The 15,008-nt window shown below is 37.3% G+C and overlaps 3 protein-coding genes across 17 annotated transcripts in view; 2 read left to right on the plus strand and 1 right to left on the minus strand.

Moving 5' to 3' along the window:
* LOC138945179 (rho GTPase-activating protein 20-like) lies at nucleotides 1-12,700 on the plus strand. 8 transcript variants are annotated; one of them, XM_070316502.1, is made up of 15 exons: nucleotides 1-138; nucleotides 780-989; nucleotides 1,601-1,661; nucleotides 1,746-2,017; nucleotides 2,095-2,296; nucleotides 2,599-2,761; nucleotides 2,836-2,913; nucleotides 3,245-3,402; nucleotides 3,505-3,633; nucleotides 3,695-3,839; nucleotides 4,254-9,037; nucleotides 9,175-9,308; nucleotides 9,438-9,602; nucleotides 9,970-10,176; nucleotides 10,958-12,700. In XM_070316502.1, exons 2-11 carry the CDS (start codon nucleotides 880-882, stop codon nucleotides 4,649-4,651), a joined length of 1,716 nt encoding a protein of 571 aa, XP_070172603.1. In that variant the 5' UTR covers nucleotides 1-138; nucleotides 780-879; the 3' UTR covers nucleotides 4,652-9,037; nucleotides 9,175-9,308; nucleotides 9,438-9,602; nucleotides 9,970-10,176; nucleotides 10,958-12,700. The 8 variants fall into 8 exon arrangements, with proteins under 8 accessions (XP_070172603.1, XP_070172602.1, XP_070172604.1 ...); XM_070316501.1 differs by having other exon boundaries at nucleotides 9,970-10,170; XM_070316503.1 differs by lacking the exon at nucleotides 10,958-12,700 and having other exon boundaries at nucleotides 9,175-9,360; nucleotides 9,970-10,859.
* LOC138945181 (uncharacterized) lies at nucleotides 6,331-14,905 on the minus strand. Of its 8 annotated transcripts, none has more exons than XR_011448924.1 (5): nucleotides 14,559-14,905; nucleotides 14,452-14,468; nucleotides 13,820-13,929; nucleotides 12,707-13,744; nucleotides 6,331-7,726 (listed from the first exon to the last, which is right to left on the minus strand). XR_011448924.1 is itself a non-coding variant. In XM_070316515.1 (4 exons), the coding sequence occupies exons 2-4, from the start codon at nucleotides 11,065-11,067 to the stop codon at nucleotides 8,689-8,691; spliced, it is 528 nt and encodes a 175-aa protein (XP_070172616.1). In that variant the 5' UTR covers nucleotides 11,068-11,358; nucleotides 11,443-11,906; the 3' UTR covers nucleotides 8,214-8,688. The 8 variants fall into 8 exon arrangements, 6 of the variants coding, with proteins under 6 accessions (XP_070172616.1, XP_070172617.1, XP_070172621.1 ...); XR_011448925.1 differs by lacking the exon at nucleotides 6,331-7,726 and adding an exon at nucleotides 9,482-9,566 and having other exon boundaries at nucleotides 13,005-13,744; XM_070316515.1 differs by lacking the exons at nucleotides 6,331-7,726; nucleotides 12,707-13,744; nucleotides 13,820-13,929; nucleotides 14,452-14,468; nucleotides 14,559-14,905 and adding exons at nucleotides 8,214-9,027; nucleotides 9,426-9,566; nucleotides 11,020-11,358; nucleotides 11,443-11,906.
* Nucleotides 14,376-15,008, plus strand: part of LOC138945180 (cell growth regulator with RING finger domain protein 1) — a 21,143-nt gene continuing 20,510 nt past the window's right edge. Inside the window, exon 1 of the mRNA XM_070316511.1 lies at nucleotides 14,376-14,795. The gene's annotated coding sequence lies outside the window, so the exon portion shown is untranslated. The remainder of the gene's footprint in view (nucleotides 14,796-15,008) is intronic.

Consider the following 15,008-nt stretch of genomic DNA (forward strand, 5'->3'; position numbering starts at 1 on the left):
CGTCCGTCGTCGTCCGTCGTCGTCGTCGTCGTTGTTGTCGTTGCTCCGCGTGATGCTGCTTTAGGTTAATCGCGGACGCGATCCAGGTCGCACCGGGATTCACGTCGACGACGGCACCCGATCGTTGTCCCTGCTCCGGTAAGATTCTCTTCCCCCTCTCTCTCTCTCCCTCCCTCTCTCCCGCTGAGCTTTTATATTGTTAACTCGATTGTACTTTTGGGCGGGTCAGTGGTGTTCACTCTCTCTTTCGGTTCTCCCTCGTGTGCGTGCTTGTTTCTTTTTTACCACGTGTAGTCCATTCACATTCCTGACGAATAGACCTCGTGCCAAACGAGATTAAGTAATCAATTACTGGTAATTGAAACGAAATTATTGAAATTATTCTCTAAATCTTTTATCATCGCGTGATATGGCTTTCTTAATTCTTTCATTCATTTTTAATTAATTACATATATATTTATGTAAAAACGTGTTTTTATTAGAATGTGGACGCATTGATCGAATCGTAAAGATTCGGGTTAAAATTAAATCAAATTTATAAGGATGTTATTGATAACAAATTTTCAGCAACAAAAGTCCTTATTGGCTATCTCTATCACTGATGGAATGTGGTATGAAGAAATTAGTTTCCAAATTATAGTGTGACGCAACAAACATTATAGGCTAATAGATATGGCTTTAATATTACAATGCTTTTATTGGTTTGATTTATTTGTAATATTGAAGCATCGATTGGAAATGAAAGCGAGACTAACAAGAATCTGATGATATGTTTTCAGAACCGGCCAGAATTTAGATAAAGCACAGCTTTTCTCACGCAAGAAGAGCGTCAAGTGGTGTTAATGCTCCCATGACATTGCTATCCTTAGATTCTGTACAATGAGCAGCTGGACAGAGAGGATGCATCGACGCGCTGCTACATTAGGAAATGTTGTAACCAGTTGTGGACATCCTTCCTCAGTACCACCATATCCGAGACGCCTGGAAAAGTCAGTATATTTTGCATTTGGAAATAACACATTCTTATCTTGTATTGCATTTCAATCAATTTTATCTTATTTACAATATGTATATATATATATATATATTTTTTAATTGAAATGATAGTTTTTTTTATATTTATACATATATATTAGGAATATTATACACGGTTACATTCTGTAAATATATGATAGGATATCTACTAGGGGGCATACTCCGTCGTTATATTATATTTTAATATAATTTATGTTGCAATAAGTAATAAGTATATTTCGTACATTATTGTAATTTATATTGTATTGTACTTTATGTGGTAATAAGAAAATTTAAACAAATTTTTAAGTTTGTGCCAAAACTTTCTATAGTTGTGTTTAATTGTGCATGCTTTGAATTGAAAAAAATAAATATAAATCTTTGTAGACGGTCATTAACATGATATGGAAATGAGGCAAAATGTTAACGTGTTATATGTATCGTTATCTTGACAAGAAAATAAATTGGTATAATATAGGACTTTTAAATTTTTTCATCGACATGATAATTGATATTTAATGATATGTAAAGCAAATATTATCTTTTTTCAAAGTCAAATTAACGTTCTGCTTTCTTCTTTCCATAGAGTTAAATTTGGAGTACCCCTGGACGAAGTGTGTAAGAATGATATTCCTGGCCCCTTATTGGTAACTAACAATTAAATGTTCTGTTGTTCTCAAACATTTTATAAAGCAATTACAAGCAATGATCATGATGTTATCTTGTTTCAGGTCCTTATATTGAAATTAAACAAGGAGGCCCCGCTCAGAAAAGACGTTTTTCGGGCGCCTGGTCACCAGGGTAATATGAAGAAGTTGATACACTTTCTGCAAACCGGACATCTCGTCAATATGGACAATTTTAGTGTTTACACGATAGCTAGCGTTCTGAAGAAATTTTTACGCAAAATACCCGGCGGAGTGTTTGGGAAGGAGGGCGAGCAGCAGCTGTTTACCGTAATTCAGCTAGATAGTATAGAACAACAACGGGACCAGATACACAGGTGAATTCCCGCGATTGATATTCGCGTTTTCGAGTAATCTCTATCGAGCTGTTTAACGATAGCAGCTTTTCTTGCAGATTAATTACCTCCATGCCATTATATACACAACGGTTACTGGTGTTGCTATTCGGGACATTCAGGGTAGTAGCGGTAAATAGCGAGCGAGCGCACACGGGAATGACCAGCGAAGCCCTGGGGGTATCTGTGGCACCCTCGTTTTTTCAGAGTTGCGTCAGCGACGGCAAGACTGCTAAGATGGAGGATGTTTTCAGATTTAAGGTAAACGACATCTCTATTTTGTTCTTTGCTCTTTGTTATCTCTTCTCACAATTAAATAATTTCTCTTTTTTCTCACTTTATTAGTTAATTAAAGTTAATGTAGTTTTCAATCAATATTATTCAAGCATTGAGATATCATGTTATTTCAATTTAATTTCTATTTTTTCATAGAAAAAAGATGTTTAACGATACATGCACATACATTTTTCATTTTTTTTTCCTTTTAATATTTATGCGTAGATATTTTTTTGTTAAGAAAAATCATCAAGATTTTATCCAACAGTCTACAATTTATTTTTCAGATTGCCACACGCGTCACCAAGTTCATGATAGACAATTTTGGTGTTTCGAATTTGTTCGGAAGGGATAATTATGAATTTTATGCGCGCATAACCGGCCGGATATTGAAGGTGGAGGAAGACTGGATCTTCAGTTTTAGATATCCGCCAGATACTCTCGTGTCAAGTAAGTTTTTACGAGACGCGCGCATTTTGATTTAAACCACGCGAGTAAATGTGATTTGAGTCGATAAATTTTAGGACAATTGTCGCTGGAGGCAGAAAAGACGTGGTTGCAATACGAATGCGAAAGATGGGGACTAAAATTTAATTTGGAATGTAAGTAAGATTACAGTATCTCACTAAATTGAGCGTTAAAGCTTCCGGTTCTTTATTATACCATAATTATCTCATTATCTTACTATAATTAAATCATTATTTTTTTATTTTAATTTTTTTGTTCTTTTTCTCCTTTTTCTTTTTTTGTACGATACAAACTTGTATTTGATAGAAAAGATTTTTCTTTTCTTTGAATGAACTTAATTTATTTTAACGTATAATACGAGAAAAAAGTTTATATATTTTTCCCTCAAAATGTTCAACATGTCTCTGTAGCTTTGATTATCACTCTGTAAAATAATATTGTACTAATTACAACTTTATACAATAGGTATATCACACCAAGAGGAATCGCAGTCGACTCCAGCCTTGATTCACATGCCGGAGACAGTGAATCTCGCATCGTCGCTAGGCATGATCCCAGAAAACACCTTACTCGAGAGTTACACGCGTCTCTCGGTTAGTTTAGAAGAAAACGGCTTGTTCCAGGTATTTATATTGTCTATGCGATAAGAGAACGTAAAGTGCTCTCACAATGAATCATTGAAAAGAATTCGAAACGACACAGTAGATAGATTTGACATTTTACAGGCGCCTAGTCGTTCGTCGAGTAATGGCAGTCATCATTCTAGACGTGCGGCGGCGGACATGACCTTGGATGAGTTGCGCGCGGTGAATCGCTATGCCGAGAGTACCAAAAGTCTCAGCTACCTGCCACAGGTAAGACTCTCAGGTGATAATCTCAACTGAGATCGGATTGTAAATGTACTAACTGACACAGGTTCACGAGAGACAAGCCGCGCGTATGCGAACTAGATCTGAATGGTTTCTCACACCTGTGGGGGAAAGACTGGTAGCAACGGACAGCGACCCCACGGCGATACATGTTTTACGCGGTTCCAATCGGTCTTCCTCCGGCAACATCGGTAAATTTGCACGACTTCTCGAAAACTTTTCATTGTTTTTCTCGAAAAATCGAAGAAAAATCAATACTGATTAGATATTTCTCAATTTCATGTATCAATCGTTTATTGATTTTGTTGTACGATTAATAAAGCTATTGTTATGGCTCTTTAACTATTTCCATATTTATAAATTTTTATACATGTTTATACAATTTTTCAGATTTTGTCTGTATTTTTTAAATAAAGATGGAAACGTTAAAAGCTAAATGAAAGCATCTTTATATTTTTCTGATTTGTTTATCGCATAACAACATCTATAATCGACGCATAATCTTTCTTTCTGATTTACAAATTTCTTATAAATAGTCGAGCTTCTTTCCGCGTCTACAAGTCTTTGTTCAACTTTGTCAATTGAATTTTTTCGGTTGAATCCAGCCACGGGCTTGAGCGCCAGCGCGGAGTCGGTGAAGCGGCCGAGTCTGCGGAGAACCTCGTCCAGGGAGAAGCAGCGTCTGCATCGCAGCTCGTCTCGTCGCAACAAGGAAAATGGCGCGAAGGGAGGCATCCGATCGGCAGCGGCAGCGGACGTATCGCGTTCTCTGGAGGCGATCAAGACCGTGAAGATTGTGCGAGTGACGGTGGATCAGCAGCAGCAACAGCAGCAATTAGCGGTCGAGAAGATGCTAGATAACAGCTACAACGAGATCATCGAGGAGCAGGCGGCACGCGTGCCGTCGCGTACCGGTGGCGATAGCGTTATCGGACCTCAGGATTGCACCGAGATGGATGTAAAAACATTTCACGTTACTCTAACATACAAACCGCGGATATAGATGATTTCTTGTTTCTGTTCTTTTTTTTTTTAATCTCGATGCGTTTAAGAATATTACATAAGAATATTTTTTATTATTTTCTCGCGTGAAATTCGTTTCGCGTAACTTTAAATGTGCTAAACCGCGAATGTAGGACGATGTTTTCATCTCGCAATCTCGATAATTTTAAAACTATCAGATTTAGGCGTTACTCTGTTCGCGTTCAAAGGCTACGAATATAGACGATTGCTTTTTTCTTCTTTTTTTTCTTTTTTAAATCTTGCTGCTCAGGAATATATCAAATTTAGACGTTATCTTTCTCCTATGAAATTGCGTATATTATTAATATATGCAGAGGTCTCTTTCTTATATTGACGCCATAATGTAGTTAAGAAATGTTCTGTTCATTTTGAAGAATAGAAGGATGAATTTTTATCATTTTGATTATTCCTAACGTCAATAACGATATCTTGTAACGGGGGGACGATAAATTACGTTACATCTCGTTTATTTTCATTTTATTCCGTTAAATGTACCGATTTCGGTTATTCCCTAACACTATCTAACGTGGCATTCCAGACGCATTTACTCTTGCCCCGCGATACTTTTAACTCGTCTTTTTTTGTACTCGCGATTTACTCAATAATTTCATCTATTAATCGATTTACATCCCTCATTTTATACGAATCATATCACATCATTTGTATTTATTCCAAGCTAATATTAGAACGACTTAGATATTCGAAATCTTTCTCCATCGATCAACATTGCGTGACTAACGTATACCGGGTGCCCCGCGGAGTATCCGACAATATTAATAACCGACAAATTTTGATCTTATAAATTGTTTCAATCCGCGTGTGTGTGTGTCTGCTAATAAAAAGCGCAGAAATAGTTTTTTGCGCGCAAGCCACCGATTTGCGAACTAAGCTTTAAAAACGCAAACTTATAGATAAGAAGATCTTACAATTTATTTATAATTTTAGACATAGATCTTTAATAAAATTTATATTTATAAAACTCGATCATTAAATATTTATAAATATTTAATTTAGTTAAAAATCGTGATGAAATGGAATATTAAAAACGATCTCATCAATTTCAATGATCTTGAAATATGCCAAGATCATGGCCATGTAAACAAGAAAAGGTTTTAGCCATCACTATTTTTTTTTCCCCCAAAATTGTTAAAATCGTAAACTAGTAGCGGAAATAGATGGCTGTTATAATAAAAATTTTCTGAAAATACTCTTGGTATAAAGTTTGCCGGGTATTTCGCGGGATACTCTGTGTAAAATGAAATTCAATAGGTCGTATAAGTATTTATGAGATTTTTTTTTTTCCCTCGACGCGACGTGTCGGTCGCAAATGCTAGCATATAAATGCATCGTCACGGTTGTTACATGCCAAATTAGTAGTATTTGTAAGGCGTATTTATAAGCCGTTGATTATAAGGACATTACATGATCGTGCTGTCGCGTGTATGTTAGAAAAATCGTTAACGATTAGACAGGATGATTTGATGGAAACGAGACGCTTTTTCATATCTTTCTCAGGCTCGACAATACAGAAAAATTGTGCGATACAATTGAAATGTTTTCCAAGAGAAAAAGAGGTGATTAATATTATTTAATTAAGAATTATACATGTATAATATATTGCAGTCATATCAAGATGGATTCAACTTAATGACTTCAGGAAAAATTAAAATTAGAAAATCTTTAAGACATATAAAGTTATTTTGTGCTAAATTTTTATGCATTGAATATCGAAAACTTTTAGAGTCACATTGTATTGTTCACATTTCTTTTTTGATTTTCGAATCCAGGAGAGATAATAAAGATTCTATTTCCGGCGACTCATCCTAGAATACGTAAAGGCTATACCATAAAACAGTACTCGATATTACTCTGATCTAGAGCGAAACAAAAGATATTTATCATCTTGAATATCTTTTTTGATAAAAAAAAAAATATATATATATATATGTAGATAAGGACGTACATACATATAACGATATGATACACAACGAAAGTGTTCCGTAAATAAAAATGTAGAGTAATCGATGGAGCTCGCGACGGGCTTTCCAGGTAGCGATTGGTTAAACTGATCGCGATCGATCCTAATGAAGAAGAAGTTGACGGAGTTATATTGCGAAGAAAAATGTTACGAGAGCGCGAACGCATGAAAGAGGTACCTTTCCAAGTGTCTCACGCAACTATAGAATTTACTTCCAAACCATCTTAAATGCGTCAATAAACAAATATATTTAAGAACAATTGAATATTATAAAGCCAAACAACATTTAATTTTTATGAAAGACAGGAATTGAAGATGGTTTGGGGATAATGTTCTCTTCGCAAAGGCCACGTTAAACGTAAAGTAATATATATTTATGATTTTAAATAATAGCGCATGTAAATATTTAATACCAAAAAATGTAAAATTCTTATATATTGGACGTAATATATATACATAAATGTAAATGTGAGAGTATGTGTGCGGTCGTGTTGAATGTCGTCGTATCGAATCGCTATGCCGATTGTCTCGATGTCTCGCGAAAGCGCGAGGAGGGGGAGATTCAAGTGGCGAGCAGAGGGAAGAAAATGCAGGCCCAGATAAGGAGGCACGCGATCAGGAACAGCATCAACCTCGAACGGAGACTGTCCCAGCCGATCAACATTACTCTCGGCTGCGCGCGTCTTTCCGTCGCGGAGAACTGAAACGAGTTCCTTCAATAGAAACATGCATATGTATATTGAGAAAAGAAACAAAAAATGGACAGGAACAAGTCACGTTGTCGCCCGGTAACTCCTCCTCCTCCTCCTGCTCGTCGTCGTCGTCTTCGTCATTCCGCAATCTCTGCGCGCTCGGATGCTGTTGCATCGAATGCGTCTCCCAATCTCGCGTGTTCGACGACGTTGCTATCGGTTGTCGATTTTCGGTCGTTAATCCGGGCCGTTCCTCGTTCTCGATAACGATAACGTCGTCTGCCGCGGATTCGCCAAGATTGTTACCATGCGATTGTCCCGCGAGATACATGCTCGATCGCGTGCGCAGTCATATTTTTCGTCGCACCAACGACAATTTCAGGTTCTGTAAGGGAGAAGAGGGGACTTTAGTTTTGGTTTCATTGATTTGATAGATAGAAAAGATATATGTAAAAAAAACCGCAAGAATCCAATATGTATAAATGTATATCGTGACGCGTACGATATTTAAATTGTTCGAATCCACTCTTCTTTCTCCCCTACATTACAGTTGTCTCGCCTATTGCAGTCCCGGCCAAAAATATCGTTAAACTATCTTGATCGAAAAGTTTGTTCGTCGATTAGCGTGATGGAAAAAAAAACGATGGAATTTTTCGATCAATTCTAACTAATTTGTAAAGTTATTAAGATATAGCGCAATTTTTAAAGATTTTCTCAAGATTCGCGTCTCTCTCTCTCTCTCTCTCTCTTTCTATCTCAGTATTATTTACAATTCAGTGTGTTTGCCGTATATATTTTTTAATTTTTGAACACCGATTTATCGCGCGATATCCGCTCGAGACCTATGTAAAGGGTCGAATAATTTGCGTACATTGCGTATATAACATGGTATTTTATTCGAATATATTTACAGACGTCACAAAGCGTTTATAAAAGGGTACGAAATATATAATACAATATTACAATCTTAATTACGAAAGCTTAAGGCTGCCGGAAATCCTTTTCCTTCCTCACCCTTGAGCTTTCGATTGTCTCGAATCTGTGTTTACAGATTTCATCGAATCTTCGCAATTTAAATCATGCTGTAAAATTAAAAGTATTCGGTGCAGCCACTTTATTAAACTTATTTATGAGAGATAAATCCCTCACAATCGAGAATTGTTAGCACGCTTTTATTTCTGCCTAGAAAATTGTCTCTGCGCATCGTAGGATCCATCGCATGAAATCCGACAGGAAGTCACAATGAATTAGGACATCGCAGTCATGAAATAGACCAAATGATTTTGTGCGAGATCGATTATAAATCGCAGTCACGAGGAACATATCAAGATTGCAGAATGATCATGATCACAGGATTCGGTATTGGTCCAGCAGAGTATAGATTATGACCCAGAGGAGAAACGCCACGATTACGGAGACGAGGAAGACTGTTTTGAGCGAGTGCCAAGGGCTCTCGGAGCGCGGCTCGCCACTGCCGTCGCGGTTGTTCCTCCAGACCTTGCAGCTGCCGTTCTTGCAGGGCGCCGGGTCACCGCTGGTATGCGGCGTCGACGTCGCGATGCTGCTGCTCGGCGCGGTTACCTTCACCTCGCCCAGCTCTGTCATCGTCTCACCGGTGGCGTGGCGATGCACTTCTGCCGCTGCCGTCCTCTTCGTCGTCGGCTCGAATCTCGACGATGGATCCATCTAGAAAGAAGTAAGCAATCGCTGCCGTTGCAGTTTTTTTTTTCCAGAAAATTGCTGAATAAAAACTTGTAAACTACGACTTTATAATAAAATATTTTTCATTATAATTTTTAAATAAATCTTTTCATCATAATCTCTTTATTGCAGATACGTTTACAGGATGTTTCTTTCGAAAAAAATTTTCCATTAAGGATTGAATTCTGCTGTAAATGTCTCCAACATTCTGCGATGATTGAACACGACCAAATATTTACTCGACTTATCTGTTGATGAAATGGAAAGTAAGCGAGAAATATAGCAAGTTTCTTATCCATCATCATTGCTCGATGATTGGTACGAAATCTTCCACGTATAACGTTCGGGGAGAATAATATTATTTATAAATAGATATTTCTTACGTCGTTTGAAAGACAGGAAGATGCACGACGGAAGCAAAACAACAGACGCGGTACCCCGATGTTTATTGTCGGATAAAGACTATCTACTCGTGGTTTCAAACTTCCGGGAGAGGTCCAACAATGTTTCTGTTCCAGGTTTATCTTGTGGAGAATTAACATATTATATAAAATATTGCGGTAAGAGTTACGTTTCGTTATTTTGAATTAAATTTCCAGTCGGTCTTCAATTAAAGCCTAAACGTAGTTACTCTTGTAAACATTCATCAATTTCTTCCTTTTAATTATTATATACAATATATTTCATATATACATACATCTCTTTCTATAACCGCGTTTAGGCTCTAACTATGCCTTTTCCTCTTTTATTGTAATTTTGTATAATATTATATTATATATTATTTTTTATTATTTTTATTATATATCATATTTTTTATATCGCACGCATACAGTTATTTCGGGTCGTTTATCTTTAATCATAGTTTATAAATTAATTTGGACTCAGTACAAATACTTTTTAACTCAGTCGCAATGAATCGAATTCAAGGATATGCGCGAGAATTGGAGAGTGAAAGGAACAAAACAGCCGGTGATTACGCGTGCTTCAGGAATCCGGCTTTTCGAGAGGAAGGGGGAATTCCGCTGTAGACGCGACGCGGTCCTGTACATCGAGTTTATAACGGAGGAAACGTATTTCCGTGATAATCCAGATAATCTCCGATTCGTATGGATCCGCCATCTTATTAAGGTTCTAGTAAATATTTTTCAATATATTTATTCAAACCCAAGGATTTTTTCAGGTTTGCTTAATATGAATCCGATGTTTCAACATTGATGAATTTAATACGACGGAATTAATATAGCGGATGGCAATTTTTAAAAAAATTGTCCAATTTTCTATTAGCGCTGTATTTCGATTAATTGGCGTTGCTTTTTTTGAGGAGAGGTCCCGTTAATCGTTACACGACTTTCACCGTTCGGACGGATTGACGGCAGTCAACGACCCGATTAGAGGCGATCGAGCGTGTCATTTTTAACAACGAGATCCATTTACGGCGGATATAATCGTTTTCTTAAATGCACAGTCGAATTGAAAATTGTAATCACTGGTTACATATATAAGAATAGAAAGAAGTGATATTGGATAAACGATATACTATTCACAGCAGATTACGCGAGAACTCGTATTTCAAGATTATTATTGAGCCATCCATTATTCGGCTTCGCGTAATAAACAATTAGTACGAATAAATAATTAATAGTAGGAGGGAAGAAGAATGCATTTTAAAATATCAACAAATTGAGTGTAATATCGGCTACATTGCGTTGCACCTCGAATGCACATCTAGATAAAATTACAAGGACCTGCATCTCCTGAATTTTTTTTTGTCGCTAGATTTGATAAAAAATAGCTCGGTTTGAAAAAATTAAGACCTAATTGATATAGAAAAAAAATATAAAAATAATATTATATATATGTATATATTAATTCTGTATTAATATCACAACTAATTCAATCGATATTAATTTTGCAGATATTAATTCTCAAGACGTAGACACACACACACACACACACACATACGTCGGCATTACTCACGTTGAATATGTGTCCATATTTCCCGATATGGTGATCGTTCTCGTTCATACTATCGCATCGTGAGGATGTGCCTCGAAAAGCTGTGCGATTTTTAAGAGCGATTCTTCGGAACGCTAGTCTCCGCGCCGATACGGATTTACTTTGACGGAGAACAAGTAACGCGGTGTCGCGCGACGCAAATCGCCGTAAGAACTGACCAGTTCAGTAGGTCGCTCAAGAGCCATTATCAGCGCTTATCAACCGCGACCCTTGACCAACCTGTTAATAAACCGGCTCCTCCTCCTCGGAGTTAATCGTCGAAAATCTTGATGGGAGAAGTCACCTTAATCACATAAATACCTGTTTCTTCCCGAGTTTGTTTATTAGTCTATTAGCAACAACATTATTATTTTTATTATTTGATAACTAATTATTAGCTCTCACCATTAATTATTATTATTATTCTCGACAGCATTAAATACGTGTTCTCTTAAATGGAATCAGAGTATTATCACTGGAAAGCTGATTAAATTTAAGAGAGTAAAGGAGAACGCGAAACGTTCCTGTTTGCAATATGTGCATCGCAAATACGTCAAATATAAATGCCTGATAAGTTAGACAGCTAGAGAATAGGAAGGGGAAGGTACGCGAGCAAACATAATGTGCGGGCGAGTTTCCGTGTGTTTACGTATAATTGCGACTACCTTGCGTAATTCGGTCTCGTCCGTCGTTATTTTCCGCGAGAACATCAGCCACGATCTCGCTCGTGCGAAACGCATGGTTTTTGCAGAAACATGATCGGAATTTCTTGCGTCGCAAGCGGAGAATCTCGCCTATAAGTGGCAAGGTGCGAATGTATCGTTGATCGATTACGATCGTCGCTTGATTAAATTCGTCTTCGATTCTAAATTCTAAATTCTTATCGACTTTTATCGCGCGATAACACGCGGACGCGTTCAAGCGAGTCGCGGGAAGAAAAAAAAAAGAGAAATAAGTAGACCAACAAAAATTATAATGAATGTTTTCAAATGCACACTTGTGCATACCGAAGGTGCATACCAAGAATCGAGATAAAAATATGTCTGCCACGGAATAACTCTAACTCTTCCCGAATGTAATAAATGAATCGCAGAGGCTAAATAAGATATTGTATTTATCAAATATAAATCAAAATAGAATGATAATTTATCTGATAATCTCTCACTGTAGTGTTTGGCAGAAAATTAGGCTTAATGCTTCGGTTCTTTAAGGCAGAAATAAATTTCTGTTACGCGACGAATCGGAACTGACGAAAAATTTTGCCGTCTAAAGTTGCTGTAAAAGTGATTTCTTTTAACGCTTTATAGAACAGTAATCGAAAAGAACGCTAAAACGAATGGAGAAATAGATTGTAAAATATTGAAGCGAAAGAAAAATTAAGCTACACAAAATAATGAGAAAAAAAAAAAGAGAAATTAAGAAATATTTCGCATATTGCGGCGCTTCTCGCTACGATTTACAAAGCGTTAATTATACGCCAAATAAGGTCGCAACTGTCATACCTGATGGCACGTGTTAACAATGTCGAAACATACGGCGATACGATCGCAAGCGGAATAACGAGAGCTATATCGTTCCGAGTGACGATACACTTTCGCGATGACGATAAGATCGAGTTGTGAGATAGAAGAAAAAAACAATGACACCTGAAAATTTATTTTTCGCTCACCTGCTGCGGCCGCCAGGTGCGCTTGAAGAAGCTCTCGAAACACCTCATGTTGGTTCACCTCCACCTCCTCCTCTCGTCCTCCGCTCGTCCACCTTCTCTTGGGCATCGATCATAACATTATTCCGGTATTGGCTATTCGCGGCGCGAATTCGATCGTCTTCTCGGCCGCGTGTAATCCGATCGAGATCGATCGCAGAGTCGGAATCTAATTACGACGACGCGAGGCACATCCTCAACGAGAAGTAAAATTATTATATACGTTATACGAAAAAGATGGAAAAGAGTAGAGGACACTCACGGAATGGAACCGCGCTGTTCGCCGCGCGTTCGCTGACTAATGAGAGGAATTCTCTCGTGAGGAGATGTTGGCTGCTGGCGAGTCGCTCCTCCACACTTCTCCATGTACATATACCCGGAAGCGAATCGCTCCATCGAGGACAAAAACTTGGATTCAAAAAGAAAGAGGAGCGTCGAGACGTATAGAAAATATTAATCTCGCTGTAATCGTCCTAATAAAAGAAAAGAAAATTCATATTTCATTTAGAAAATTATGCAAGGACGATTTTTATACATCTTGGAGAGAGAATGAACGATAGAAAGGAGTTGGTTACGTTGTGAGAAATAGTTTTTCTTAAAACAAATCAATTTCTTCCTCGATGATCTTCGTCTAAAATAATTATCGTGGATGAATCGCGTTCCGTATAAATATTGAAAGGATGCTACTTTTTCCGAACAAGAGAGAAACATTCACGCGATATTCGGAACTTTCGACACGTGCCACTGAAGGATGAAAATTTTGTTGTACATTTTATATTATATATTTATTAAAATAACGATTTTTTATTATAAGGGCGATCATTTAAATTATTCAAACTAATTATTAGGGCATTTATATTTTCATTACAACTCCCTCGCGAGCGCTCCTATTTTCGAATTTCAAAATTCGAGAACGACGGCTGCGAGATTTCTTTCTCGTTGCGAAATTCCGCCTTGTCGATCCGCGATTGAGGACTGCCGGTGTGACGAAGCCACTGTTTCCTGAAATAAAAGAAAAAGACGGGCGAATGAGTCGATAGAAAACGTTCTCGCTTATTTTTATTAACGGAAGCTTACATCTCCTCGACTTGAGACTTTTCTCCTTCCAAATGACCGACGACGGTACCATTCGAGGTGTTCATGCACCATCCTTTCACACCCAACTCCTTGCCACGTTTCTGCGTATACTGTTATTAATCGCAAACACAAAAATAAGGTATCTGTAGATTCATCGATATACAAAAAGTTCTTTAAGAAAGTAAAAATTAATAACATTTTACTACGAAAATGTATCTCGTGCGTACATTTAAATATAAATTTGAGATTGATATGATAAAAGTTAATTTTTTTAGACGCATATATATATATATTAGAGAAATAATTCTATTTTATAAAAAGTTAAGGCCATTTTTTATGCTTTGCCATATGCATATGAAAACGAGATGCATTCAAAATTTAAATAAATTTTTTTAGGTAGATTTCATCGTTATCGACAATTAGGAAAGACGCGATGGATAATAATTAAGTCGATAAAAACGATGTGCGTTCATATCTACGTAAAGTAAAAGCGCACGATTAATACGCCGGACATTCGATAGATGTCGCGAGCGAGAGTTGCTCTCCGGCCGTAGATTTCCTCGTCGCGGATCGCGGGCGGACGCGATTAAATTGTCAAGGTCAGGTTCTCTGACGTATGCCGGTTTACCCACCTTCCGAAAGAAGACACCTTGAAAAAGAGCAGTATAAAATTGGTGGCACTAATAAACCGAGATGAAAAAACGCGACCGACGACGATGAGACGAATCGTTTTGTTTACCTTGCACGACGCCGAAGACCTCGAAATCTACCGCGAACATTCTCGACATTACCGGATAATGACCGGGATACGACGACGACTGCTCGAGAAACGACAACGAGATTAATGAGCAGAAGAGGATGGTGATGGTGAATCCGATCATTCGACGTTGAAACGTTTTTCGAGGCGACTCTCTTTAATCCAGAGGTCGCTGGTTTACGACATTTAGAAATAATTGGCATTCGTTTGAAATTTGAGGTAATCCTAAAATTATATTTTACTCTTTTGTCTTGTTTATCTAGCTCATCGAATCCAACGATGCAGGCCTGAATAATTAGAAAAAATATAGTCTTTCTACATTTTTCCTATTAAAAAAAATTATTTTATTAGAACAATTCTTTTTCCAAATAATATATATAGATAATAATGAAAGAAAAATGCCTGTCGTATCGCGAAATATTTTGGCATTTG

Source organism: Polyergus mexicanus, unplaced genomic scaffold, assembly GCF_030449975.1.
Source record: "Polyergus mexicanus isolate NDT 795.1 unplaced genomic scaffold, iyPolMexi1.0 SCAF_3, whole genome shotgun sequence".
In the NCBI taxonomy this organism is placed as follows: Eukaryota; Metazoa; Arthropoda; class Insecta; order Hymenoptera; family Formicidae; genus Polyergus; species Polyergus mexicanus.

Bases quoted from the DNA above. Each gene is read 5' to 3' on its own strand.
- LOC138945179 (XM_070316502.1), top strand. From the start codon at position 880: ATGAGCAGCTGGACAGAGAGGATGCATCGACGCGCTGCTACATTAGGA. The intron at 2,018-2,094 runs GTGAATTCCCGC...CTTTTCTTGCAG, and splicing joins CAACGGGACCAGATACACAG to ATTAATTACCTCCATGCCAT. The intron at 2,914-3,244 runs GTAAGTAAGATT...TTTATACAATAG, and splicing joins ACTAAAATTTAATTTGGAAT to GTATATCACACCAAGAGGAA.
- LOC138945181 (XM_070316516.1), bottom strand. From the start codon at position 12,754: ATGAGGTGTTTCGAGAGCTTCTTCAAGCGCACCTGGCGGCCGCAGCAG. The intron at 9,567-12,706 runs GTGAGCGAAAAA...ATTCTCCACAAG, and splicing joins GCACCTGGCGGCCGCAGCAG to ATAAACCTGGAACAGAAACA. The intron at 9,028-9,425 runs GTAAGAAATATC...ACTTCTTTCTAG, and splicing joins CTTCCTGTCTTTCAAACGAC to ATGGATCCATCGTCGAGATT.